Genomic DNA, 27,749 nt, shown 5'->3' on the forward strand with positions numbered 1-27,749 from the left:
TTGACACCTGATCTGACCGCACCGAGTGACACCTACCCTAGTGACGCCACTGCCTGTCTGTAACTTACCAAACGTACACATGCCACGTATGCGGCCGGCTTTTTAAAGTGAGGATTGGACTATGTAGTCTTCTTCGAGTCTATAAGATTTGAGAAATGTGCTCATCTTCGATCACGAAGGAAGGGTTATATATGAAATAATGAAAACAGATTTATATAGAATGAACTGCTATAAAATTATTATTTACTTCATTTCATTAAATAACACAACAAAAATAAAAACTTTGTTTTCCTTGCATACATGTTTTAAAAATAAAACATGATGCCCATGTGAATAGACTTTATTATGATTCTTAAATTTTATGTTAAGAACCCCATTTTTTTTTATGGAGCAATGCATATATTTTATATATATTTTAATAAAATATTTATAAATAATTAAAATTTTATCTATTGTATATATATATATATATATATATATATAGAGAGAGAGAGAGAGAGAGAGAGAGAGAGAGAGAGAAAGAGAGAGAGAGAGAGAGAGAGAGAGAAAGAGAGAGAGAGAGACAGATAGACAGACAGACAGCACGACATGGCCTAATTGTGCCGATGTGCCTAAACTCAAAACTCAAACAGAGACATACAGAGAGAGGGAGCAAATAAGTTATACAATTTTATGGCCTATAAAACATTTTTGTGTAAATGCTTTTGATAAGAACTGAAGTTACTGACACCAGGGTTGAAGTTTTACTTTTCCAAGTCAATGTAACTTACTTACTTCTCTCAATTTTCTATTGTTCTTTTTCTGTTTGTATGTGTCTCTTTCTGTTTCTCCCTCACTTTATCTTTCACCCTCTTTCTCTGCCTCTCTCTCTTTCTCTGCCTCCCACTCTTTCTTTCTGCCTCCCTCCTTGAATCGTTCTCTCCCCTTCTCCCCATTAGGCTCTACACGTCATAGACTCTCCCGGCCACAGCTGCTTTCGTTTAGACTGACGTGTTTTTTTTTTACTTCCAAGCTCAACGAAATCTGTTTGATGGGTTCTATCGGAGTTAAATAATATTTAGACACTGCAACCCCAAAAAAATGTTGCATTGTTTGAAGGTGTTGTGAAATTTGTAGTTTTTTTCATTCTGTCAAGATGAATAAATAAATGGATACGTTTATTATTAACATTCTTCTTACAGTCGTCAAATATATAAGAAAAAACATAACTAAACCATGTGAAAACATTTTAGACGATAAAACCCTAACAAAATATCATTATCCACAAAACCACAAGAAAGCATCATGGATTATCAAATCATAATAAAACACCATAGTCAGGTGAAAAATCAAACAACGAAATTAGTTACTGAACCATGTGAAGAAAACAATTACCAATATTTGTTTTTAAAAATTTCAAATTTATTTAAAGTACAATTCCTTCTAAAACAGAAAAGAGCTTTTATTAAGGGGAAGAGCTCCGCCATTACAAACAAGCTATTTCCCTTATTCGATATCAAATAAAGAAATAATTATCAATAATTAATTGACTAATGCAGAATTTTTGATTATCAATTTATGTTTTGTTAGGTACAATAAATATTATTTTTAAAGAAACAACTTGATTGGTAAATGTGTCAGGGAGAAACAGAAACATTTATTTGAAGGATTAGTTCCCTTTGTTGGTATCAAACATAGAATATAAATATCTGTACTTTTTTAGTGGGTCTTGTCTATGAAAAATGAATAATTATTGTTATCACTTTTGTATAGCGCTACTATCATGCTTATAGCATGCTTGGAGCGCTTTGGTCCAATCTCATTTATGGACCAGTGGGGGGAGGGGGTATCTAGGAGTTGGTTTTCCATGCTGCCTTTAGGCGCTCAGTAATTACAACTCTGCTCGAGTCGGGTGTCAAACCTAGAGCCCCCATTCGTAGGTAGCCAAGACCACGCTTCCCACTAATTACGCGAGGTTTCAATTTGATCCGAGAATAAATGTGGACGAAATAATGTGTATACACTTTTTACCAGACAGACAGAGTAAATGAGTTGATTATGCTTTTTAAAAAATGCAACCTCAAAATGAAAATTTCAAAATTGTGCGCAGGGTCCACACAAATGTATCATGTAATCCCTGGTGACTTGGATATAAAACCGAACAACTGTCCAGAGCTGACTGTTTCTTTGTGCTAAAAAATCTACCATGCGTCTTGTGTTAAGTTTTGGCTTAGTCTGGGCAATAGGTAAGCATTTTATTTTTCTATCATGTCATTGTAGATATACATTTACATACATTGTAAGTAGATAAATAATTTCTCAAATGTACTTACTCTTTATTAAAAAAATAACAAAATGTTAAAGTATTCATCTTTTAATTACTCAAGAAACAACTTATGCAAAAGATGTTTTGTACTTTGCTAATTGTTTTTTTTTTTCAAATCTATATGGTTCATCGTGGTTTGATGATGATCACTTTTGTCATCCAGGGGGCTGAGGGCTTTGCACTGGGGTTTTATGCCTCCTCATGTGCCTGCCGAGACCTTTCTGAGCACGGAAAGTTCGGCTGCACACTGGGAAGGTTATTCCAGCTAAAGCTAGTGTCATTGGCCTTGCTTTTCTTCTCTGGTGCTTTTCTTCTACCAGCGTTGTTCTCTTTTCCTCAATAATGGATCTCATTTACCAATCGTAAAACAAACAACATTTAGCCACGTGATAATATTGATAAAAAAGCAAAAGAAAAAACTGTCACTTGATAGTCTGTGTGTATTACGTAATTTGGATAGAAGAGATAGAGAATCATGTGCCTAAATGTTGTTTGTTTACGATTGATAGTGAGCAATCTTTCACAGCGTGACGTCATGATTCTCTGTCATGTGCTTCTGTCTCACACAATTTCTTTTTTGTCTGGTCCTCCAATTTTAGACTCTATTGTTTCGGACTAGTGTTTCCTATTAGGATATGTGTGTTTGTGTCTTCTAGGGAGGTGATCGGAATTTAAAAACTGATTTTCGCTTTGATTTTGTTTTTTTTATGTGAGATAAAACCCGCTCTTTAATATAGAATTAACCATTCATTAGTCACCAGATTCTATGAGCGTAGCCTTAAGTTTTATTTCAAACACCTAATGCGCTAGTCTTACTGACTTAGACCCTCCCGTGCTGTTCGGCGCATTAGGCGGCAAGCTGCTTCCACAAAAATCTGTCACTGGCAATGTCTGAAGCCTCTTCCCACCTGCTCTAAGGACCTCCATGAAAATGTAACGCCAAGTTGTACTAGGACGTCATTGCAACTCTTATTATGCGTAATTCATTTTGTCGGAAAACATGTCCCGCAATCCTCATGCGATGCTGTGTCTCAGTTCGGCATTGAAACTTCTTGATTTAGACCCGATCTTCATAACTGAATCCTAAATTCTGTCTTAGCAATCTTTGTTTTAGTGTTTTTCATTTTCGGCAGATGACTATTCACTACACTCTATTAATGGAACCAGCCACTCTTATAAATTTGTAACCTCTCTTGACTACGCTCTTGGAATTAGTTGACTGTAGTTTGCTTTAAATTTTATATCGAAAAGGGAAGTTTTATCGTCAAAATCATCTGTTAATGGATTTAAACTGAAAAATCTCTGGAGTTCTATTTTTTTAAATTCAAAACCCCATTTAGCTACGGTCATAGAATTTGGTAACTGTAGTTTGCTTTAAAATAATATTGAAGAGAGAAGTTTTTTACTTACAAACGCTCGGTTGGGAATTTTAATCTCAACACCATCTGGAGGGGTATTTAACTTTTAAAAAAAGCCACCTGGAGGAGAAGGGTTTTAACTTAAAACCCCCCATTGGCTTGGCTACGCTTAAATAATTTGAGTATGTAATTTGCTTTTTTATATATTGAAGATGTATTTTTTTTTAGCATCAAACATCTCTGAAGGGGGTTTAAACTCGAAACCCCTTTCTACGTTCATGGCATTTTGAGTGAGTGATTTGCTTTTTTTTTTTTTTTTTCATTTATGGTAATTTTTTTTTATTAACCCCCCCTGAAGAAGTAGCGATTTCATTTTCGTTTTAGGAGGAAGGTGAACCCCAACTTCCTTGCTACCTCCATGTTAGAGAATGTTAGTTAATGTGATATGCTAAGTTTGACCCATGAGAACCGTTATAATTTCAGGAGGAGGGGAAATAATCGAAAAATGTATTTCTTTGCTCTGGATTGCAAGGTGAACTTAAATAAACTTTTGTAGGCAAGTTTTCCATATCGTCATAGCGTGTATCACCCTAAATATTAGGAATCCTTTCCATGAGGCTGCTTGTTGATTAGTTGATAGAAGAAAATCCGTTGTGACATCTACCTCATCTTTAAGGCGCTTATGTTTTGCGCCGTTAAGAAGTTGTTGAGTGTTAATATTGAACACTTATTTCAGGCTTTTGTAAATCTAACTGAAAAACTTAAATCATCATTTAGGCTATGTGAAATACTCTGCAGAATAACAATGCAAGCAAAAATAATATTCGAAAATCTCTAATTGGCACATAAAAATGAAGTCTACGATCACTGTATGATCTGAATAGTCAGTGACGTTACTAGTGTAGGGTGTCACCTGGTGTGGTTAGCTCAGGGTGTCCCGCCTCTCCCCAACAGACACGCACACTATCATTTTCTTTCCAAATATTTATATTTATTACTAGTTTGTTCTTTTGCATTGACGCTTGAGCTACTTAACTTATCATTCTTTGATTGTTACAAAAAATGTTTTGAGTGCTGCTTCTTTAGTTTAAATTTTGTTGTCTATGAGAGTTTCTCATTAGCCATAACATATTTTAATAACTTAAGGGAGGCAACTCAACGAGGCACACATATCTTTATTTACACGACATCACAAGATCACAAGACATCATGTTTCTTAGGCACAGTCTTTTCACTTCGGCTCTCAACTTGGCGGAAATCGTTCTCTCTTCTCTTCCTAATGTTGACATCCTTCTCAGTCTAGTTTATCACATTGCGCACCTCCTAGCTTAGATGGCGGTGCGCGTGGCATAGTTATAACAATATATTAATAGATTATATTATTAAAATTTGAAATAGACTGAGAATGTTTTATTTATTAATCTTCAAAGACAATGGTTTCACACAATGCAATTTTATTACGAACCCACCAAGACCAAAAAATTTACATTCACTGCCCCAAAAGCTTGTCGGCCTTGGAGATGGTTTAGAAAGTCAACTTACTTCGTTTTATACTATTTCTCCTAGTTAGTAAGAAGATAGCAGTTATCAATATTAAATTAGGAATAGGCGGGAAAGGTTAAAACTAAAGTGTGGGAAACATTCGTGGGTGTAGAGTTGGTAAGTTTTTAATGGGCTTGATCCTCGTTAATGTCAACCTGGTTTTTAGTAAGACGTCTTCTAGCTGGCCTATTTCTGTTTACTTGGGAGAAATTTGTCCACTTGACCAAAAGAAGGCAGCAGATCCAATGACAGTGTTAAAATGATTTAAAAAAAAAACAACAACCTTTGAACCAATTGTGTTACAACTTGTGAATCTAAGACGACGTCAATAAAATTAATTAATTAATTTCATAAACATGTCTTAATACTTCATTAATATTAAAATACGAAATAGATAATACGACACATTTTGTAGTCTCCCCCCCCCCATCCAACCATTAGAAGATCTAAAAGAGCGCAGTAGCCTTCCTCGGTGGGTTTGGTAACGTTTTAAAAAAGGTAAACTTAAATAGATAGAATAACATTATTTTTAAACATTCCGATTTTTATTTTGTACATTTACACAATGAATGTTCTTTATGGCTAGATCGTTATTGGCTTAATGACGAAGTTCTTTCCCTTTAGATAAGCTCTGTTTTTTTAAAGATGTTTTCTAGTATTGTAATATTTTAAGTGAGGCAACTAAACGAGACATAGACGTTTATTTACACGATATCACAGGTACACAAAACAACATCTATCTTAGGCAAAGTTTCTCCATATTGGCTCTCTACTTGGGCGGAAATCGTTTTCTTCCTAATGTTGACATCCTTTTAGGTTTAGTCTATCACAGTGCGCACCTTCTAGCACAAGTCTGGATGGCGGTGCGAATTGCAGAGTTATAACATTGCCCCGTTCTTAGAGCTTTTCGTCCCGAAAAGAAACAGTGCAGTGGAGGTTGGACAGTCCAGGTGGAGTTCGATCTGTGGGAACTACAGACGTTAGGGTGCCTGTTGCCCACGAAGCCATCTGCACAGTTTTCCGCGGCCGTCGCATTCTCTACTTCCAGTTGGCCAGTCTACGCTTGAGACGATATCGTGGTCGCTGCTTCGACCTCATGACGATAGTCGCTGATGCCAGCCATCCGACACATGGAGAGTTAGTGGAGGTCAGGGTTGCCAGCCACGTAACACAAATGGAGGTTGTGGAGATCACCGTAGATTCCAGGGTTGTTGTTCTAATACGCTGAGTCAGCGGACTCTTTCCATGGACGTCTCGTGACATAGTTGAAGGCCAATTGGTAGCCATGGTTTCTAACACATAGTCATTCTCAGCCTCATTTGTAAGGTGCGCCCATGAAGCACCTTTGTAATTTTCATCCACCACTGCATCAGGTTTTAATGGAATTCATTCCCCATTGTTAAAGTCACTCTCACTGATGTGGGCATAAGTACACATTTCTGTTAAGTTCAGATCTTGTAGCTGGGTTTCTTGGCATGAGCACTGTCCCCGCAGGGCGCCGCCTATACAGTTCTTGTCTATCGCCTGGATGCAGTTGCCAACCATCGAGTTTTCTCTTATGCCGCTGCCAAAGTCAAATTCGTTATTTCTGTCTCGGCCATTGTTGGAACCGTATTCGCCATTTCACCCGACGAAATCCAAGGCAAGGAATCAGAAACGGTCTAAAGCTTTCAAGGTTTGAGTTCCCGTCAAAGGTACTGACAGATAAACAGAGGTCTTTAATGTCCACAGCAAAAAGCTTGGATGCAGACCCAACGTTGTCTTGATCTGACCGGCTCATTGAGGTACTCGTTTCAGGTATACCAGGAACAAAAACTTCAGGCACATAACAGACTTCTCTTGTTCCTTCATTTGTTTCTTACAATTCTGTGTATTCCATTGAGATCGTCGCAGCAATCGTTGTCACGTTTCTCGACCCAAAAGTCATCCCCGCCAGACTTGCCCACCACACAGTCACAGACAGCGCTCCAATTCCCAGCGCCTCTATCACCACTGTTTGTGCAGCCACAGTCCTGACCAGGTAACTGCCCTTTCACCAACGAGTCTATTTCTTCTTTCGCTTGCGAGACAATCTCATAAATTTGGTCTATTTGGCCATCTACTTGCAATACACTTTCATCTACCTTGTTCACCATAATGTTCCAACTCATGTTCCCCATCATGATCCTAATAGTGTTCATTTGTTCCATAAAAGCATCCCCGCAGTCCTGGATCTTGCCAATGACATCAAAAATCCCAGGTTCAATTTCAAATTGAAAGGTTTCCGGATCTTCCTTTTCATCGATTAGAGCTTGCCGCAGACGAGCCATGAGCGTTTCCCTGCTACCTGCGGGTTTTAAACCTCGGTCCCGAAGCTCTTGTCTTAGCTCTTTAATTAAGAGCTGATGTAATAGCTTCAACGATGCCATGGAGATCGAATCCTACCTCCTCTTGAGTTGCCTATAGATCCCACTTCTGACATCAATTGTAAAAACTTAAGTGAGGCAACTCAACGAGACCTAGACGTTTATTTACACATCACAGGTACACAAAACAACATCCTTCTTAGGTACAATCTCTCCATATTGGCTCTCTACTTGGGCGGAAATCTTTCTAATGTAGACATCCTTTTAGGTTTAGTCTATCACAGTGCGCACCTTCTAGCACTAGCCTGGATGCGGTGTGCATTTCAGAGTTATAACAATATGAGCAATATGTTAGTAAATAAGTATATATGCTTATGCAGTGTTATAGATCTTGAAAAATGTGTATAAGTTTGTATCATTTTGCTTGCAGCCTATGTCAAACATTCGGCAAGAGGGTTGCATACGACTAATAAAATCATAAGGTACTTCTTAAAATTATTATATTATTGTTTTTATCCAGAAAACATGCACATTGCTCTGTCCACAAAATACTTAGTGCAAGTAAACAAACTTAGTTTGATGCATAATATGTGACATGCAAAGGCGGCATTAACAGTTTGAGGAGCTCTTGGCGATTGTCATGCTAGGGTAACGATAAAATGTAGATATGTGACAAAGGATTCTCTTTATCGCGTGGGTTGCTCAGCTAGACAGCATGTATATATGTATCTGATTTAGGCTAGATGATAGGGCAGCTTTCCTAATTATTCTCTTGACTAAGGATCTTTCGTTTCTATTGCTCTCGGCAAGGTTTGTACCAGCACTACAGTCTGTCTCCAAACTGTCCTTTCTTGGTCTATCTACTCCCACATGCTTCTGTAAATGCCTATAGTTCTCATGTCTTGCAGACATCTCTATAGGTTATTCATGGGATGCTCTTGATTCCCTGCACATATTCAGCAAATTGGATGAATTTGGAGATTCTTCTATCGGGTGACATGTCCGAGCCAGCATAGTCTTTTCTATGTCAAAAGAGCATTGATGAGTGTATATTGACCAGCTTCAAAACATCCTGGTTGGCGACATCACTCTACGCACGGAGATGCACATTGTGTAAGTGAAAGCAATTTAATCTACGCTCTTGACACATGTATGTTAACCTACTCTCTCTGCCATTAGGAATGCTTACAAAACAGGCTTTAAAGAACAGGATTTTGGTTGACGTAGTCAATTTAGTTTTTTCCAAAACACGCTTGGAGAGTTTTGCCATTACTGCAGAAGCCTTTCCTTTTTTACCTGTCAGCTTAGTGTCTAATTAGGGGAATTTCTACACCACCGTAAGTGTGTGATGTCCAATCTGTTTCGTGGTTGCAATATCTTGTGCCAGGATTAAGGTCTTAGGAGGCTTGTTGCTAGGCTAAAATTATGACAAGCAGCTGCCAAATCATTAAATAGGTTTTGTAGTCCTTCATGTGAATGAGCTATGAGTGCCGCATCGTCGGCGAACAGCAGTACCCTAGTCAAGATACGCCTTTTCCTTGTTTTAGCTAAACAACGTGCCAGGCTAAACAGAAAGTAATTAAACACAATCTGTAATGTGTAATTTGTATAGACAATTCATGGGCGTAGCCAGGATTTTTTTCGGGGGGGGGGGGTTGGGGGGGGATTTTTTTTTTAAATATGTATTTATGTGTCTGTACATAATCTTTATTGCATTCTGACCCTTCATTCTTTCGGAAGACGTTTATTGTGCCCTAGAATAGGTTCTTCCATGAGTTAGTGGAAAAATTGTAGATTCCCCGCCAATACTAGCAAGGGGGTCTGGGGGAGCGCTAGGAGCTTCCCCAGCGCGGGGCGAAGCCCCGCCGCCAAGCACTATTTCTGATATTGAAATCCAAAAAAATACATATTCTTAGGTATCTACAGTGCATTTTCCTGCTATTAAAAAGTTTTATTTCGAAAACCTAATGTGCTATTCTTACTGACTTAGACCCCCCCCCCCGCGCCGTTTGGCGCATTTGCCGTCAAGCTGTTTCCATAAAATTGTAGATTCCCTGCCATTACTAGCAATGGGGTCTGGGGAGCGCTAGCGCGAGGCGAAGCCCCGAAGCCAAGCACTATTTCTGGTATTGAAAGCCAACAAAATGCATATTCTGAGGTATCTACAGAGCATTTTCCTGCTATTAAAAAGTTTTATTTCAAAAACCTAATGTGCTATTCTTACTGACTTAGACCCTACCGCGCCGTTCGGAGCATTTGACGTCAATCTGTTTCCATAAAAATCTGTCACTGGTAATGTCTGAAGCCTCTTCCCACCTGCCATGAGGACCTCAATGAATGAGTGGCGTCAAGTTGTACTAGGATATCATTACAACTCTTCTTATGCGTAATTCATTTTGTCGGAGAACATGTCCCGCTAACCTCATGCGTCGCTCTCTCACAATCTTACTAAAGGGTCGACTCCCAGTTCGGCATAGGATTTCCTTGATTTAAACCCGATCTCTATAACTGACTACTAAAATCTGTCTTAGCCATCTTTGTTGAGCCACATTTAGTGTTTTTCAATTTCGGCAGATGACTATTCACTACAGTTTATTAATGGAGCCCTGCCACTGGTAAAAATGTGTAACCACTCTTGAATACGCTCTTGGAATTAAGTGCCTGTAGTTTGCTTTAGATTTTATATCGAAAACAGAAGTTTTATCGTCAAAATCATCTGTTGGGGGTTTTCCACCTCAAAATGCTCTGTAGGGGGATCTTAAACTCAAAACCATCTGGAGGGGTTTTAAACTTTAAACAAGCGCCATCTGTAGAAGAGGGGTTTAAACTCAAAACCCCCGATTGGATTGGCTACGCTCAAATAATTTTAGTGTGTAATTTGCTTTTTATTTTTATATTGAAGAGGTATTTTTAGCATTAAACCCCTCTGAATAGTGGTTTAAACTCAAAACCCCTTTTGGCAACGCTCATAGCATTTTGAGTGCGTAATTTGCTGAAGATGTATTTTTTAGCCTCAAACCCCACTGGCGGGGGATTTAAACTGAAAACCCCTTTGGCTGCGTTCATAGATTTTAGTGTGAGTAATTTGCTTTTATTTATATTGAAGAGGTACTTTTTAGCTTCAAACTCCACTGGAGGGGAGTTTAAACTCAAAACCCCTTTGACTACACTCAAAACATTTTGAGTGTATAATTTGCTTTGTTTTTATTATTAAAGAGGTATTTTTTACCTTCAAACCCCGCTGAAGTGGGGTTTAAACTAAAAAACTAAGTCAAAACCCATTTAGCTACGCTCGTAACATTTTGAGTGCGTAATTAACTTTTTTTTATATTGAAGAGGGGGTTTATCGTAAATTTTGGAGGGGGTTTTAAAATTAAAATCTCCCTTAACTGTGCTCTTGGAATTAGGGGATTTTCGTTTGCATTTGTTTTGTTTTGTTTTACAGAAGAGGGGGGGTTAACTTCAAAAACCCCAAGTAGGGGGTTCAAAACTCAAAACCCCTAAAAGGAGGTTTTAAACACAAAACCCCTGGTAGGGTTTTTTAAACTCGAACCCCCCTGGTAAGGGGTTTTAAACTCAAAACCCCATTGGTTGTGCTGGGGCAATTGATGGTTTAGTATTAAAATCTCACCTAAAATAAACAAAATCAAAGCAAAAAATCATTCACTAAATTCCGACCCCCCCCCCCCCTAAGGGGGGGATTTCATTTCGGGGGGGGGGGGGGTTTGAACCCCAAACCCCCCCCCCCCCCTGGCTACGCCCATGATAGACATTGTATTAAAGCAATACCTATCAAATTTCTTTATTTCTTTTACTTTGACATGTAAATTTTATACATTAGTTCAGAAAAAAATTATTACGTTCTTGATCGAGCTTCCAGAAGGACCCTATAAGATGGAAACGAGAAGAGTGTGAACACTGAGCAAGTCGACAGTTCGGAGCGCATACCATTCGACCAGGCAGCTAACCATAGTCTAATTACGCATTTAATTGTGTAATTCCTAAACACATTTCATTGTCTCAAGTCAATACGCCTTACAGTGTCTTAAGTCCATATTTATTTCACGAAGTGCCTTATTGAACGCAACGTATAATAACACTACGTACCATTATTTTTTTAGCCGAGAAGACAAGATAGATTTCTTTTGTTGCGGACAGAGACCTCTAGCCACAGACAACGGAGCCTCAGAGGTAGCGCAGACAACCGACGATATACAAGGAGCTATTCCTCATTCTCATCCATCTATTGTGAGTTTTAGGCAGTTCTAGCGTTAGTATAAATTGAAAAAAAAAAGGGGGGGGGGAGAATCTGAAATTGTTTAAGGTTAAAAATGAAAGGGGTTAAATAATTGAGCAAGGAAAATGAGAATGATTAGAGTACTGAAGAGATCACATTAAAGAAAGAGGGACCTATTTTATAACGATACTAGTCGACAGGCGGCGTAGCATATGCCGCTATTTTGCAGTGCCACCTTAGGCACTCCAACATGTGCGATTGCAGTGGGCCCTGCACTTTCATAGGACACGAGCTAATTCTAGGTGTATAAATTATTAAATTAAACCATTTTATAACTTCAATTCCAGCGGCCTCTTGATTTACCAGGAGCTCCTGGAAATCTCCTAAAATTCAAATCATACAAAAAAAGTCCTGGAAATCTCCGGAAATTAATAACGATCTTTTGAAAAATCACAAAAAATCTCCCTAAATATATAGAATTATTCAATACCCGTGTATGTTGAATTTGGTGTAAGAAGGTTCTCTCTCCTGCCACTAACGGATGAAGAATTACTTGAGGTCAAAATTTCTCAAATATAGATTGAAACATTTGGTAATTCTTGCTATTGAGCGTGATCTATGTAGTCCAAACTGTTGAGCCATGAGGAGTATTATATATAGAGAGATGGAAAGTGTTTATGTCTGTTGTTCTTTCATTTTGTGACGTCATATGTTGAGAGAAACTTTTTAATAAAAGAATCCAACTTTTAAATTAACCCGTTAAAGATGATAGATTTTAGTGCAGACATCTAGATTTTCATTGTTCGTAAAGAATTTATTGTTACAGATCTAGTTACAATAATCATAGACATCTTCTTTGTTGAACACAAACACGTTTTTAACAAGCAGAAATGCAGTAACGTTTTTCATATTTCTAGTTTCAACGAAATCAGCACATTGGAGTACAAAACATGCATTTGACTTTAAAATGAAGTCAATTATCTCTTCATTGCTTCAGTTACACCATAGCACCAACTCATCACTTCTGCAGTGGTAATGTAAAGCGCTTGGCTTCCGAACCGAAGTTCCGGGTTCGAATCCTGGTGAAGACCGGGATGTATTAATTATGCGATCTTTAAGAGCCTCTGAGTCCTCCAGCTCTAATGGGTACCGGACATTAGTTGGGGTAAAGTATTGGGGGTGGTCGTTGTGATGGTCACATGACATCCTCATTAATCATTGGTCACAGAAACAGATGGCCATATAGAACGTAAGCTCTGAAAAGGGAAACTTTTGTAGTGAAATGAAACTATTTTTTTTAACCTCTGCAGTGCAGTATTCGACCTGTCAATAATACATATCACATGTTCAGCGGTGTTTTGGTGAAGAATTTGGCGGGAAAATACTACATCATCACGAATTGGTTCTCCGGTACTCATCCGTTTCGGTAATTCTTTTTATATATTTAATTAACAAATATGTGTCCTTTTTCATATAATTTTTTTTTGCTTATGAATAGATTATGTATCATCTCTTATTAGTTCTTTAAAATATTCAGAATATCACTAGTGTGGTTATTACTTTTGTCAATGAAATTTGAATTGTACTTTTTTTAATATACAAAGATAAAATATCGACAGCAATAAGTTAGCCCTTTGAATCCAACATTTCATGTAAAATAGCCAAAATATGTAATAGTTGAGAAAGAAATCAATATTCAGTTGTATTTCACTGTAAAAGAAAATATAGATATACTTTTTACGCATGATTTTTTTAAATTAGCAACATTTAGAAATTTTAAAAAGTCTTTAAAAAATGTTGTAATGTCAGTGTCTGGTTTACTATAAAACAATGGCGACAAGTTTGTGGTAGCAAGGTACTTAATTATTTTATACCTGACTATTAATACATATATGTATATACCGTAAGCTATTCATTAATCTATCATTTTCTTTGTACATATATGTATATACCGTAAGCTATTCATTAATCTATCATTCTCTTTGTACATATATGTATATACCGTAAGCTATTCATTAATCTATCATTCTCTTTGTACATATATGTATATAGCGTAAGCTATTCATTAATCTATCATTCTCTTTGTACATATACTTGAATCATCATCATCATCGTTCTTCATGAAACATAGGGCCTCAGAAAAAAAAACACGTCACTCTCCAGGGTCTCTTGCTAGTTTTTCAGCTCTTTCCGGTCCTCTCGGCTTCCTCTTGTAGACTGCGTCGTCATGTTCTTTTTGGTCTTCAGGTCTATCTATGCATATATCTATCTATCTATCTATCTATATATATATATATATATATATATATATATACATGTGTATATGTATTTATGTGTCTATGCATATATATATATATTGTTACGTATTTCTGAATCTTCTGGCTAAATGTACTAGTAGGCACACAAACAAAAACATTGCAAAGAACTTGACAACTCAACTTTTAGCTTTATATAACTTTATTGAATATTAACTATAACAATTCGTCACTGCAACATGTAGCGTATACGTCTTACATCGACTGTATCGACTGTAACGGCTCAAGTCCACTCTCTTCTACTGTCTCGCACAGTAGACAACAGTATAGACGACTGTACTGACTCTTTTCACATTAACTCTCCGGTTTATATAAAGTCGCTAATCGCTTGTCCAATATTGCAAAAACACTGCTAGTATCCTCTGGAACAACACGGGAGGAAACATCACATCCTGTCGTTGTTTATACATGTCGATTCCTGAGAACACCTGCTGCAGTGTCATCTCGCCGAGGTCACACGTAGTGACCTCTAACTGTCACTGTTCATTTGTAACACTGCCCCCTTCGTCCTCTTGAATAACACGTGAGGGCACGTCACATCCTGTCTTTGTTTACACGCATAGATTCCAGAGAACACTTGGTGTTGTGTCATCTCGCCGGGGTCAAACATAGTGACCTCTACCTATCACTGTTCATTCGTAACAATATATATATATAGTGGTGTATTTGGACGTCTCCAGGAGTGAGTTAGCGGAATAGATCGCTACCGCTGGTTACCAAAAATTTTTTTTACCAAGCAGTGGTTCTCTCAACCCTTCTATATTGATCTGAGACATAATATTATAAGAGAACTACTAACACTACTAGAACGCTTTCACCAAAGATGCTTGAGCTCCATCATAAACATACGGTGGCCAGACCGCACTACAAACAGCGATGTCCTTGCGAACGCCGGTATGGTCTAGTATGGACGGACTTCTTATTGTCCTACAGTTACGCTAGGCAGGGCACGTACACTGATGCCAAAGCAGTCTTTTTTTTTGTGTGCGAGAAGAAAACTGGAGGTCACTCACAAAGTTCGCGGAAAGCAAATTTTAAGACCAAAGGGAAATCTGCTGCCGAGGAAAGACGCAGATGGCAAAAAGAAAAGCTTAATCGACCATAAGCGTACAATGATAGCCCTGATTGTAGGGAAATTTGTAAGTCACAGATGGGGGCTGCGTATTTATCGGAAATATCGCATTCGAGATCCTCATGAATCTTCGGACTCAATTACAAGCCTTTTTATTATTATACTAGCCATATGTTACCCACGGCTTGCGGGTCTCTATATGCGTGTCACTGATATAGTACATTAGAATAGTTTGTGGGAAGAAACGTCAAGAGGCTGAGTACGCTTGAACTTGGCTTGGTTTGGCTACTTATGAAGGGGGCTCGAGGCTCGACACCCGACTCGAGTTGAGCTGTGTTTACTGAGCACCTCAAGGCAGCACGGAAACAATTGTGAATGGACCTTAGCGCTCTGAGCATTCTATACGCATGAAAGTAGAGCTATATAAAAGCTATAATAATAATTAGAAACAATTAAACAAAATAATAATGTTATAAGTAAAGCAAATGCGTGAATGTAAAAAAGGGTTGAATAGTGTATTGAAATAGCAAATCGACCAAATTCAATTTTTGTTACAAAAAGATTTGCTCGCATATATATTGAGATCTAGATTTAGAGTCTAATATAGCTTTTGACCTAGATTAAACTTAGATTCATTTGTTTAAATTAAGTAAAATAATATTTCACTAAACATTCTTGATCTATCATTTTAAGATTGAATTTAAGGTTCAATAAGCTTATTAATTATTTTATGTTAGTGTTGTTATGACTTTGCCATTCGCACCACCATCCAGGCTAGTGCAGAGATGCGCACTTCTAGTAACCAGACTAGAACAGGATGTTGACATGCAGAGACTAACGATTTCCGCCCAAGTCTAGAGCCAATATGGAGATGCTGTGCTCAAGGCAGATGCCCTTTGTGTTTGTCATGTCTCAGTGTAAATAAACGTCTATGTCCTCGTTGAGTTGCCTCACTTAAGTTATTACAATTGGTTGTCAGAAGTGGGATTTATAGGCAACTCAACAAGAGGAGGTAGGATTAGATCTCTATGGCATCGTTGAAGCTATTACATCAGCTCTTAATTAAAGAGCTAAGACAAGAGCTTCGAGACCGAGGTTTAAAACCTGTCGGTAGCAAGGAAACGCTCACGGCTCGTCTGCGGCAAGAAAGCTACGAGCGGGTAGTGTCATAGCGGACTGTTACTCCGTGGATCTGATCACACAATGTCTGGACGCAGAGGTATCGACAAACACGGCACCGAAGGAAAATTCACAGATACCCAAACTTCTTATCAAGACGAAAGAAAGTCTTTCGATGGAAGAATATAACAAGGCTGAGGAATTAATTTTGGAATTTATGGACATTATTCCCAATGACGAGAATGACTGCGGGATTACAAACCTTGTGCAGCACCGTATTGATACCGTATTGATACCGTATTGATACCGTAATGATACAGGAAATGCCAGACCCATTCGACAACCACCACGTCGTCTACCGCTGGCCAAACAGCAAGAAGCAATCGATATGCTGGAAAGTATGAAACAACAAGGGGTCATCGAGCCATCCAACAGCCCGTGGTGTTCACCAGTTGTGTTGGTTAAAAAGAAAGATGGGACTTTGCGGTTTTGTGTAGATTACCGGGCATTGAATAATGTCACTCAGAAAGACAGTTATCCTCTTCCCCGTATTGATGACACACTGGACACACTTGCCGGATCAAAAATCTTTTCGACTCTAGACCTCAAAAGCGGATATTGGCAGGTAGCGATGCACCCAAAGGATAAAGAAAAGACGGCCTTTTCAGCTGGAAGTGGCCTATGGCAATTTAAGGTGATGCCATTTGGCCTATGCAATGCACCAGCCACTTTTGAGAGATTGATGGAGCAAGTCTTGAGAGGTCTTAACTGGAATACTTGTCTGGTATATCTTGATGACATTATCGTACTTGGGAGTACATTTGATGAACATTTGAACAATTTGAGAGAAGTGTTTCAAAGGATTCGAAGTGCGGGCATGAAGATCAACCCCAAGAAGTGTGACCTATTCAAGAAGGAAGTGAAATATTTGGGCCATGTCGTATCAAGCGAAGGTATAAGCACGGATCCAGACAAAAGTGAAGCGATTAGGCAATGGCCTGTCCCTGAAAGTGTACAGGAACTGAAAAGTTTTCTGGGCCTTTGTACTTATTACCGACGCTTTGTTCCAGGCTTCTCTAGGATTGCAGGAGTTCTTCACCAACTGACAGAACAGAAAAAGCGGTTTACATGGTCAATAGAATGCCAGGAGGCGTTTGAAAAGTTAAAAGAGGCTCTCCTTTCGTCGCCGATGTTAGCATACCCACTGGCGGGTACACCATTCATTCTAGATACAGACGCAAGCGGTACGGGGATCGGTGCTGTGCTATCGCAGTGCATTGATGGAAACGAAAAGGTCGTAGCTTACTTTAGTAGAAGGTTGTCAAAGTCTGAAATGAATTATTGTGTTACGAGACGTGAATTGTTGGCTGTAGTTGATTCAATTAAACATTTTCATAAATATCTCTATGGACAAAGGTTTAAACTGAGAACTGACCACGCAGCCTTGAAATGGCTACTATCTTTCAAGAATCCAGAGGGACAGGTGGCGAGATGGGTTGAACGGTTGCAGAGTTATGAATTTGAGACTGAACACAGGAAGGGACTGATTCACCAGAATGCTGATGCATTGTCTCGAAGACCATGCAAAATGGAGTGCAGGTACTGCGTGAAGGCAGAAGAAAAAGACATTGAGTGTTGTCGTCTAGGAGTAGATGTTACCGGATCCTGGTCAGATGAAAAAATTAGAGAGGACCAGTTGGAAGATAATGATCTGGCTCCCATTCTGCTATGGAAGGAGAATGGACAACGGCCCGAGTGGCAGCACATCTCTGAAAAAGGGGCTGTCACGAAAGCGTACTGGGCGCAATGGGACTCAATAACCATCATTAATGGTGTCCTAAGAAGGGTCTGGGAATCCGTTGACGGCACATCGAGGCGTTTTCAGCTTATATTACCAAAAAGCAGAGTGTCTGAGGTGCTGCAGGAAATTCACAATGGTACCAGTGGGTCTCATTTGGGTGTTAATAAGACCCTCGATAAGGTTCGCCGGAAATTCTACTGGTTCAGATACAGAGAGGATATAGAGGAATGGTGCCGGGGATGCAACGTCTGTACAGCCGCAAAGGGCCCTCCACGCAAAACAAGGGGACAAATGCAACAATACATGGTTGGAGTTCCGTTTGAAAGGATTGCAATCGATGTGGCAGGGCCATTTCCTGAAACTAGACGAGGAAATAAGTACATATTAGTAACTATTGATTACTTCACTAAATGGCCGGAGGCGTATGCAATACCGAACCAAGAAGCAACAACGGTAGCAGAAACGCTTGTTGAGAACTGGATCAGTCGATTTGGTGTCCCTATGGAGCTACACTCCGATCAAGGCAGGAACTTTGAATCTAGAGTATTTCAGGAAATGTGCCGGGTGCTTGGCATCAATAAAACTCGCACTACACCACTACACCCGCAGTCAGATGGAATGGTAGAGCGGTTCAATCGTACCTTAGAACAATACTTGTCGAAGGTCACCGATGATCGACAGGACAACTGGGATGCATACATTCCAGTGTTCCTGATGTCCTACAGGAGTTCCATCCATTGCTCTACTACATATACCCCTGCAAAGATGTTGTTCGGCCGGGAACTTCGTTTACCAAGTGATCTGCTATTTGGACTTCCGAGAGACACACCAGTCCTTGCTACTGAGTATGTCAACGATCTTAGACGGCGTCTGGAGGAAACCCATTCTCTGGCTCGTGGGACAATGAAGAATAACTGCGATCTAATGAAGACTAGATACGATAGACGTGCAAATACCTCGGGGTTTCAGGAAAACGATCTGGTATGGCTATATAACCCCCAGAGAAGAAAAGGTAGATCCCCAAAACTCCAAAGAGACTGGGAAGGTCCCTTTCGTGTCGTTAAAAGGATCAACGATGTGGTCTACCGAATTCAGAAGACTCCACGGTCTAGCTTCAAGGTTGTTCACGTGGATCGGCTTCATCGTTATCATGGCGGGGCAAACTTTGTTCGAGACGAACAGTTTTAAGGAGGGGGCAGTGTTATGACTCTACAATGCACGCTGTCATTAGGTGTGAGACTGCGCACCATGAGACACAGGACAGAGACATGAAATAAGAGAAGAAGTCAAGATGGCCGATGATTAGAGATGAAAACGACGCTTGTGCTGTGATTCTAGATCTAGTTCCCTATTTGGTTATTAAACGTTCTATTTTGTTATTTTATAATCCTTTCGTTGAGGTTATTTGGCTAAGTTATAGCAGTATGTTACTTATAGACATCAAAACCGCTTGACCAATCTTGATAAAACTAGGCAGGAATGTTCCTTGGTGTGACAAGTCAAAAACTCGCTGTCAGAGTCGCTCTAAATTATCACAGCATTAATTATTATTATTTATTATTTATTTATTTTATTTCAATTATTTCCCCGTCCTAACCCCAATTTCTTCACCCGCACCACCTTTTCCGCTCCAGGCTAGACTTAGTTGACCACATTGGAGATAGCTAGGCCACGTCTTTCGGTTTATCTTCCCTTGACCGGGGCAAAGATACGCTCAGACTCTTTGATCTTATCGACAGGATGTCTGACAGCTGCAGTGGACACCACCTTGTGTGAAATGCAAGTCACTCCCCCCCCCTTTTCTCCTATGTCTCTCTTTGATCTAGGAGACCACGAGGACAAACACGCTCATTGACCTCCCAATGTGCGAATCCCATCTCTTGTCGGACTTCACCCACGTGTAAGATAATTCTTAGCCTAGGACATTTCCTGTGTCCGCCCGCACTTTCCAGGCTTATATAAAGTTATCCAACTCAAATCATACTCTCTTTCATTCGCATTCGAGCTGAGCTATCGAGTCTGGACTGCTTCATTTATTCTCACTCCTAGAGGAATACCTGGTGCCTCCCTCAGGTGTCTGCCTATTTAGTTGCTATCAAGAATCTCCTATTGTGTGTTGAGTGCTATTTAGCACTGCACTTTCCTACTGAGATCTACCCAACTATTTGTTTGATATCAAGAATCACCTACTATCTTTGTGCTTAGTGCTATTCAGCACTGCACTAGCTCACTGACCTGCCTATTTATTCATTGAATCAACGATCTATTTACTTGCATCTGTGCTTAGTGCTATTCAGCACTGCACTTGCCTACTGAGATCTACTCAACTCTACCACTTGGCGCTATCGGCATTGCCCGCCTATTCGACAGCCCACCTGTCAAGCTATTAGGTGCGACGTCCCTATAGATTCAGATCTGTGTGAGACGTCATAGCTACGCCAACCCTCTGCAACTCCCTGGACATATCCTGTCAACTACGCTGCCCACGGCAGATTAGCTCTGCCCGCAATAACCTTGTGCCCACGGTAGCCGGCCACCCGCCCTACTGTGCCCACTACAGATATTAGAACTTGGGATTGAGACTCCACAAGAACTATATCTCCGGCGTCCCTCTATCCGCTAGAGCGCCACCTCCAGCTGCAGAACCTCAAGCCATGACACAGCCAGCTGCGACGTCGACAGGACAACCAGCTAAGTCAGAGGACAAAGTGACATACTCTCTTATTAAATGCAAGAGTGATGATTAAAGCTAGTATTATTTAGAGATAGAAACAAACCCTCCCCCTTTTTATTCTTATATGTATATTTATGTAAATAAATATTCTTCATTTTTAACTTTTGTATCTATCTTTCATTGCTTTGTCTCGTTGCGTGTCTGCTCCCGATTCATATGCTGATAGGTTGGTGTGTGATAGCTTTAGAAATAATCATCCCCTAGACATTAAACGCGCCAAACACATCACATTTCCCCACCTGTCACACTTGGGTACTAACTTAGACCGTAGTGTATGTATTGTAGCCCTAAAACAAACTTAAGACCCTCAAAAAAAAAAAAAAGTAGTCCGACTCTATTAAAGCTATAGTATTTTATAGATCTAGGCCATGTCTACAATGTTGACATGAGAAAAGATAGAAAGGATTTAGATCTAGATCAAATTTTAAGAAATACACTTTGCGCAGATAGTTTTTTACTTTGACACATGAAAATACAAAAGAAGATCCATTGATTTCATTATATAATAAAATTAACCTTCAATTTTGTGTTTCAAAAGCATTTTTTACATAAATTAGTTCCTTATATCTTTGACTACAGATTTCCTGACGAACATTCTTTCATTACATGAATCGCGTACTAAATATTAATTCGTTTAATTGTTTACTTTATAATCCCATCCCTAGATCTAAAACTCTAATTCAACTCTAAGATGATAAAACTTCTCTTCGCACAGATAGTTTTATACTTTAACACATAAACATATTAATTAACGTCCATTCATTTCATATTTTGATCAAATAAACATTCAAATTTGGTTTTCTAAAGCTACATTCGTTTACGAAAGCTGCGAAGAGGAGTTGAGATAGGCCTAGATCTATATTCATTCATGAATCGCATACTAAAAATTATTTCGTTTAATTGTTCACTTTATAATCCCATTCATTTCACAAAGCTATCGCTCTTTTCGTTTTTAATAGATGAGAATGTATCGACTTTGGGTAAACTCATTTTCGCAAAACTAATTTTATTTTCGTAGCGAAAGAGAAATAACGTGAAAGGATCATTAGCTAAGTTTAACATACATCTAAATCCAATCCACTAGATTATTCAAAAGCATTTTTTACATAAATTAGTTCCTGATATCTGTGACTACAGATTTCCTGGCGAACATTCTTTCATTAGACATTACCAAATGGTTACACATTAACACATCTCTCTACTGAGTCTATTCCTAGGCCTAGGTCTAAAACTCTTATTGAACTCTAAGATGATAAAACTTCTTTTCGCAAAGATAGTTTTATGCTTTAACACATAAACATACTCATTATTGTCCATTCATTTCATATTTAAATCAAATTAACATTCAAATTTGTTTTTCTAAAGCATTTTTAATACATTCGTTCGCTGTTCGCTAAAGCTGCGTAGCCGTGTTGAGATAAGCCTATATTCATTCATGAAAAAAAGTTCACTCATGCACAGCACAGAATGAATTCTATAAAAGTCTATTTTTAACTCTAGAATAGTGTAGATTTAGATCTATGTCTACCACAAGATCTACTTTATACTTTATACACATGAACATACAAAATTTAGTCTCTTCATCTCAAATTTTAATCAAATATATGTAGGCCTACAAGCAAATGTTTTAATTTGAAAAAAAAAATGGATATAACCCTATTAGCTATTTTGATTTGATAGCATCATTCACACTATTTTTACATTGACACATTCGCTTTACTTATTACATTATTATTTCGTTTAATTGTTTACAAAACACTCTCAGTGACTATATCGAAAGTAATGCGCAAATAAAGACCCACGGGTCGCGGGTAACATATGTCTAGTATATATATATAAATGACTTTTATAATTTCCTTTACTCAAAAATTTGGGATATTCTCGTCTTGTTTTTTGTGCAGCAACAAAGCCAATAAGGTGCTAATTACCAGAGCAAAGAGAGAGTTATTTAAACGGTCAGGATGTGGTCTGATGAGGCTGTAGCAATATTACAAGGATGCATTAAGAAAACTAACTGGGAAATCTTTATTGAGAACTGTCCAGATATAAACAAACTAACAGAAACTGTTAACAATTCCAACAAAAACAATACAAGTCTATGGAAACAATAAGCCCTGGATGACAAAAAAAATCAAACACCTTATTACTGAAAAGAAAACAAAGTATAAGGCTAGCAACGAAGAGTTTATAAATGCTAAATATAAACTGAGAAAAGCAATAATTGAAGGGAAAAAAACATACAAAGAAAAAATTGAGAATTTCTTTGCAAATAACAACTCAAAACAATGCTGGGAGGGATTAAAGAATATAACAAGCTGCGCCTCAAAACGAGAAAGAATTTCGGTGGATGATGATGAGAAATTCGCCAACCAACTAAATTATTTTTATTCTCGTTTTGACAAAGAAGATTTGTTGATCTACACAAAGAACTTTTGAGCACTCTGTCCAAAGGAAAACAAGAGCCCTACGTCAATTTTGTAACTGAGGATGAAGCGACCTTGTTATTTAAAAGAGTAGACGTAACAAAAGCTTCTGGACCAGACAAAATTAGTGGCAAGCTGATCAACCTATGTGCGGAGCAAATCTCATTTATCTTCTGTCACATCTTTAACCACTCAATGCATATGTGCGTAATTCCACACATCTGGAAAACTTCAGAGATCATACTAGTGCCAAAGAAACCAAAAATAGATGGTTTAAATAATTTCCGCCCAGTAGCACTAACACCTATTGTTATGAAATGAAAAATATATGCTTAAACAACTTGTAGCAAAAGTCAATAACAGCCTAGACCCTCACCAATTTGCATACAAATCAGATAGAGGAACTGAGGATGCCATTATATTGCTTTTGAACCAGCTTTATAAGCATCTCGATATACCCAAAACATATGCACGAGTCCTCTTCGTAGATTTCTCCTCGGCTTTCAATACCATACAGCCACATCTAATGATAAACTAACTGAGTAACTTAAATGTAAGCCCTTACTTACAAGCATGGGTTCTAAACTTTTTAACCCAACGGCCCCAGTATGTTAAAGTCAACAACACCAAATCTTCAACTCGAGTACAATGTATGGGTGCTCCACAAGGTTGTGTACTTTCTCCTGTACTGTACACTCTTTACACTAATGATATAAGAAGCATCTTTGACTCAGTTAAACTCATTATATTGGCTGATGATACTGCCACAGTCGGTCTTATTTCAGGAGACGAAACTCAGTATCAAAGCTCGATAGAAGAGTTTACAAACTGGTGCACCGACAACTTTCTAGAACTGAATGTCACAAAAACTGAAGAACTTATAATAGATTTTAGAAAGAAAAAACAAACTATTCGTGAACTGCTAATAAACACTACATCTATAGAACAAGTAAAGGCATATAAATATCTAGGCGTTATCATCAACAACAAGCTTTAATGGGAAGACCACCTTGGAACTCTGACAAAGAAAACAGCACAGCGACAATTTTTTCTAACAAACTCAATAGCTTCAAACTAAATAAGAAGATTCTAAATACTTTTTACGGCGCGACTATACAAAATCTGCTAACATACGAAATAACTTGTTGGCAAGGCAACGCTTCATCTAAACTGTTGTGCTATCTAGTAACCATCATAAAAAGAGCATCAAAAATTACACTCACAACATTACCCCATTTAAAGGAACTTTTTAACAAAAGTGTCTAAGAACAATCGAAAAAATCTTGGAAGACAACGGCCACCCGCTCCATCAGAACTACGTCAGGTCGTCGCGAAGTGGGCGACTGCTGTCAATCAAATCAAGAACGGAGTGGTTCGAAAACTCGTTCGTACCTCACTTGGTCAGACTCTATCACCGCCACTCATTGATCAGGGAACATGAAATGCACCAAACTAAGATGCCTGTGTGTAGTCGCTGAATGAATTCTTTATGTTGTCTGTTCTATTTATGTGTATGTTTCTGTTGTGTTGTCTTTATATGAGAAAAGAGTCCTTGTAATCACAACACATTTCCTTAAGGATCAATAAAGCAGTCTTAGTCTTAGTCTTCTGCTTCATTTTCCTTCTTATACATAGATAAATAATTTAATACGAAGGCAAAATTTTCAATTTTCATTAGCAAATGCGTACATTTGTTGTTCATTGTACAGTAATCTATTTTACGAAGCTCACTGTGGTGTCTACGACAGAACTGATCTCAGTGAACCCCAAAGAGTGTCAGTTCGCTTCAGTGATTTAAAAATTTCCGAGTAAGTAGACATTATATATATGGCTCCTTTGTCTCGAAAGGCAATGGATGCGCCCAAATAAAGTAGACATTACACATTTGAATACAATTGTTTGTATTAGAATACTGTCATTGCCCATCGGCTACGTACCTTGATTTGGTCCCAGGCTCTACTTTTTTTCTGACATGGACCCCTAAACCCACCCTTATCTTTTATAACGTAGTCGGGCCGTAAATTTGAGCAGAACTTTTCTCCCCCCCCCCCAAAAAAAAAAATATATCTCTGAAACTCCCCCCCCCCTCCCATAACATATTTAACACATGATTTATAGTTTATTACATTGAATTACAAAGGATCGATTATATCGACCCTCTACACACAAACACTATACGTTTTGTGTGGTCTGTCTGTCCGTACGTCCATCCGTAATCCTGTTAAGATCTCAGAAACTGGAAGAAAAAAATGAAAATTGTATATCATAATATTTTAGATAATTCAAAGTTGATTTTTTTTTTTTTTTTTGCAACGGCTACTTTTTTTTTTCCGAAATTGAAACATCTAATTTTTTAAATTATATATGCAAACTTTAGGGTAGGTAAGTTTTTTTTACAAAAAAGTCACAGACTTGTTCGTTAATAAATTTTGCTTTATTCATAGATTCGCGCATTGTGTAACGGATGCATGTGTAGTCAGATGTAACTGAAGTATTTCTAAAATGAGTATGAAGACTAAGTGCGTGCGTACCTTGTATGATGTATTTTCACTCTGCGAGTCCTCATGCACACCGTTACAAATAGATATATAAGGTACTGAACAGGAACACAGACTCAATGATCAAGTTGACTCAAGGTGAACTTCAAACAAACGTTGATTACAGAATGGGCCACAGTCTTGTCTGTCACTATAGATCGATGTTATCCTTTGAGAATCTAGCGGTAACAGATTTCTAAACGTCAATCTTAACCTCTAACCCCAAAGTCTATGTCGTCATTTTAAAACATCCGTTCACTGTCAGTACATTAAAGTGCGTAACCCAACTATAAAACTAGCTATCTAACAGTTGTTACAAAACATTTCCATCTAAGGCTACAATGGAAAAGTATCAAGGATCATTATAAAATAGATTTTCCATTTCTTAACTAACTTTGGAATAGAATATTGTTGTTAAAAAATAATTTTAAATATGTACTCGGTTTTAGTTAAAAGTTTTAAAAAATCAAACTACTTTTATAGTCTGTAGTTTTGACATATGTTCATGATACACTTGACACAGTGGCGTAGCTAGAGTATATGATGCCTGGTGCGGTACCTCATCTTGATGCCCCCACCCCAAAAAAAAACAAAAAAAAACAACTAATTAATAACATTGCAAAACCTGTTCAAAATAATATGTATTCATTAATCAAATATTGTTAATTAAAAAAAAATCACTTTCACATAAACATACTACAAATGAATTTTACGCGCTTTCTTGCTGGCAAAAGTATCAATAATTTTATCGAAATCCATTTTTTTTCCACCAGCTCTTGTTCAATGGACAAAATGGCCAAATTAGTGAGTCGCAAATTTGTCATCGTTGATCGCAAGTAATTCTTGATCATTTTAAGTTTGGAAAAACTTCTCTCGAATGTAGCGACATTTACTGCAATAGTAAAAAATATGCGAATCATGATGACGATATTCGGGACTGAATCATCTAGCTGATATTTTTTTATAAAATTCAAGAGCTCAACAGGTCTTTGTTTTGGAAATTCGGAGGCTTCTGATGAAATCTTGACAAACCATTGAAGCCTCATTTCGCTCCAGCAGAAATTCGTTTTTATCAATGTCTCTAGGAGTACTATCGAGATTGATTTCGACCTGAGGATTTAATAGCTGGGAAGGCGACAAAAATCCATATCTATCTGCTACATTATGAAGTTGCTCGAATCGGGTGATTATTTCTTGAACAATCATGTCCAAGGTAGAATAAATTTCCCTTCTTAGCTCTTCTTTGTGTGTAAGTACAGAGTCGTCACTTTTCTCACCAGGCATCTTATTCTTATGGCCCATACGTTTTTGAGATTCTGTTGATTCTCAGATCTGAACACACGCTTTCGGCAAAGGTAATGCTGGCTTCAGCGATGTCCTCTCGATTACTACTTAAAAATGTCTCTAATGTTTTTAGTTTGAGTGAGCAGTCTCGAATAGACAATCCTTGTTTTTGAAGGTAGAATTGCGCATCATTAATTTCAGTTAATACAGGAGCCCAAAATCCAAGATAGGTGACAAAATTAAAAGACTGAACAGCAACCAATAATCCACCTGCTTCAGATCTAGTCGATGAATTTTCATCTCTGCTAGTTAATGTCTCCAGAGTTTGAGCAGGCAATGAATAGTGACTTCTAGAATACGTTTTTGGACACCGTAGTTTTGACCTTTCATGACCGCAGCATTATCATAGCCTTGACCCCTGCAGTCCATTATGTCTAAGCCATCCGAACGCAGTTTCTCTAGTATCATCTCAGCGATTCCAGCAGCATGCATGTCCTTTGTGTCGATAAAAGATTCACGAACCTGCACCCCGTCATTATTCATGACAACGTACCGTAAAATTTGGGAAGTTTGATCCAGCTTTAAGATGTCAGGTGTACTATAAAATATTAGAGAAATATTAGGCTTGTTTTACTTGCTGTATGATTTGTTTTGTTTTTTTAGCGTGATCCCCCAAT

At 38.2% G+C, this 27,749-nt stretch overlaps 1 protein-coding gene across 2 annotated transcripts in view; it reads left to right on the top strand.

Moving 5' to 3' along the window:
• The first annotated feature begins 2,145 nt into the window (after positions 1–2,145).
• Positions 2,146–27,749, top strand: part of LOC106079345 (mannan-binding lectin serine protease 1-like) — a 36,326-nt gene continuing 10,722 nt past the window's right edge. Inside the window, exons 1-5 of one of the 2 annotated variants that reach the window (XM_056024480.1) lie at positions 2,146–2,225; positions 7,981–8,032; positions 11,672–11,798; positions 13,098–13,213; positions 24,961–25,059. In XM_056024480.1, coding sequence (XP_055880455.1) covers positions 2,186–2,225; positions 7,981–8,032; positions 11,672–11,798; positions 13,098–13,213; positions 24,961–25,059 — 434 coding nt within the window. In that variant the 5' untranslated portion in view covers positions 2,146–2,185. The remainder of the gene's footprint in view (positions 2,226–7,980; positions 8,033–11,671; positions 11,799–13,097; positions 13,214–24,960; positions 25,060–27,749) is intronic. The other variant, XM_056024481.1, reaches the window with a different exon arrangement.

The sequence above is a fragment of the Biomphalaria glabrata genome, chromosome 3 (assembly GCF_947242115.1).
Source record: "Biomphalaria glabrata chromosome 3, xgBioGlab47.1, whole genome shotgun sequence".
NCBI lineage: Eukaryota > Metazoa > Mollusca > Gastropoda > Planorbidae > Biomphalaria > Biomphalaria glabrata.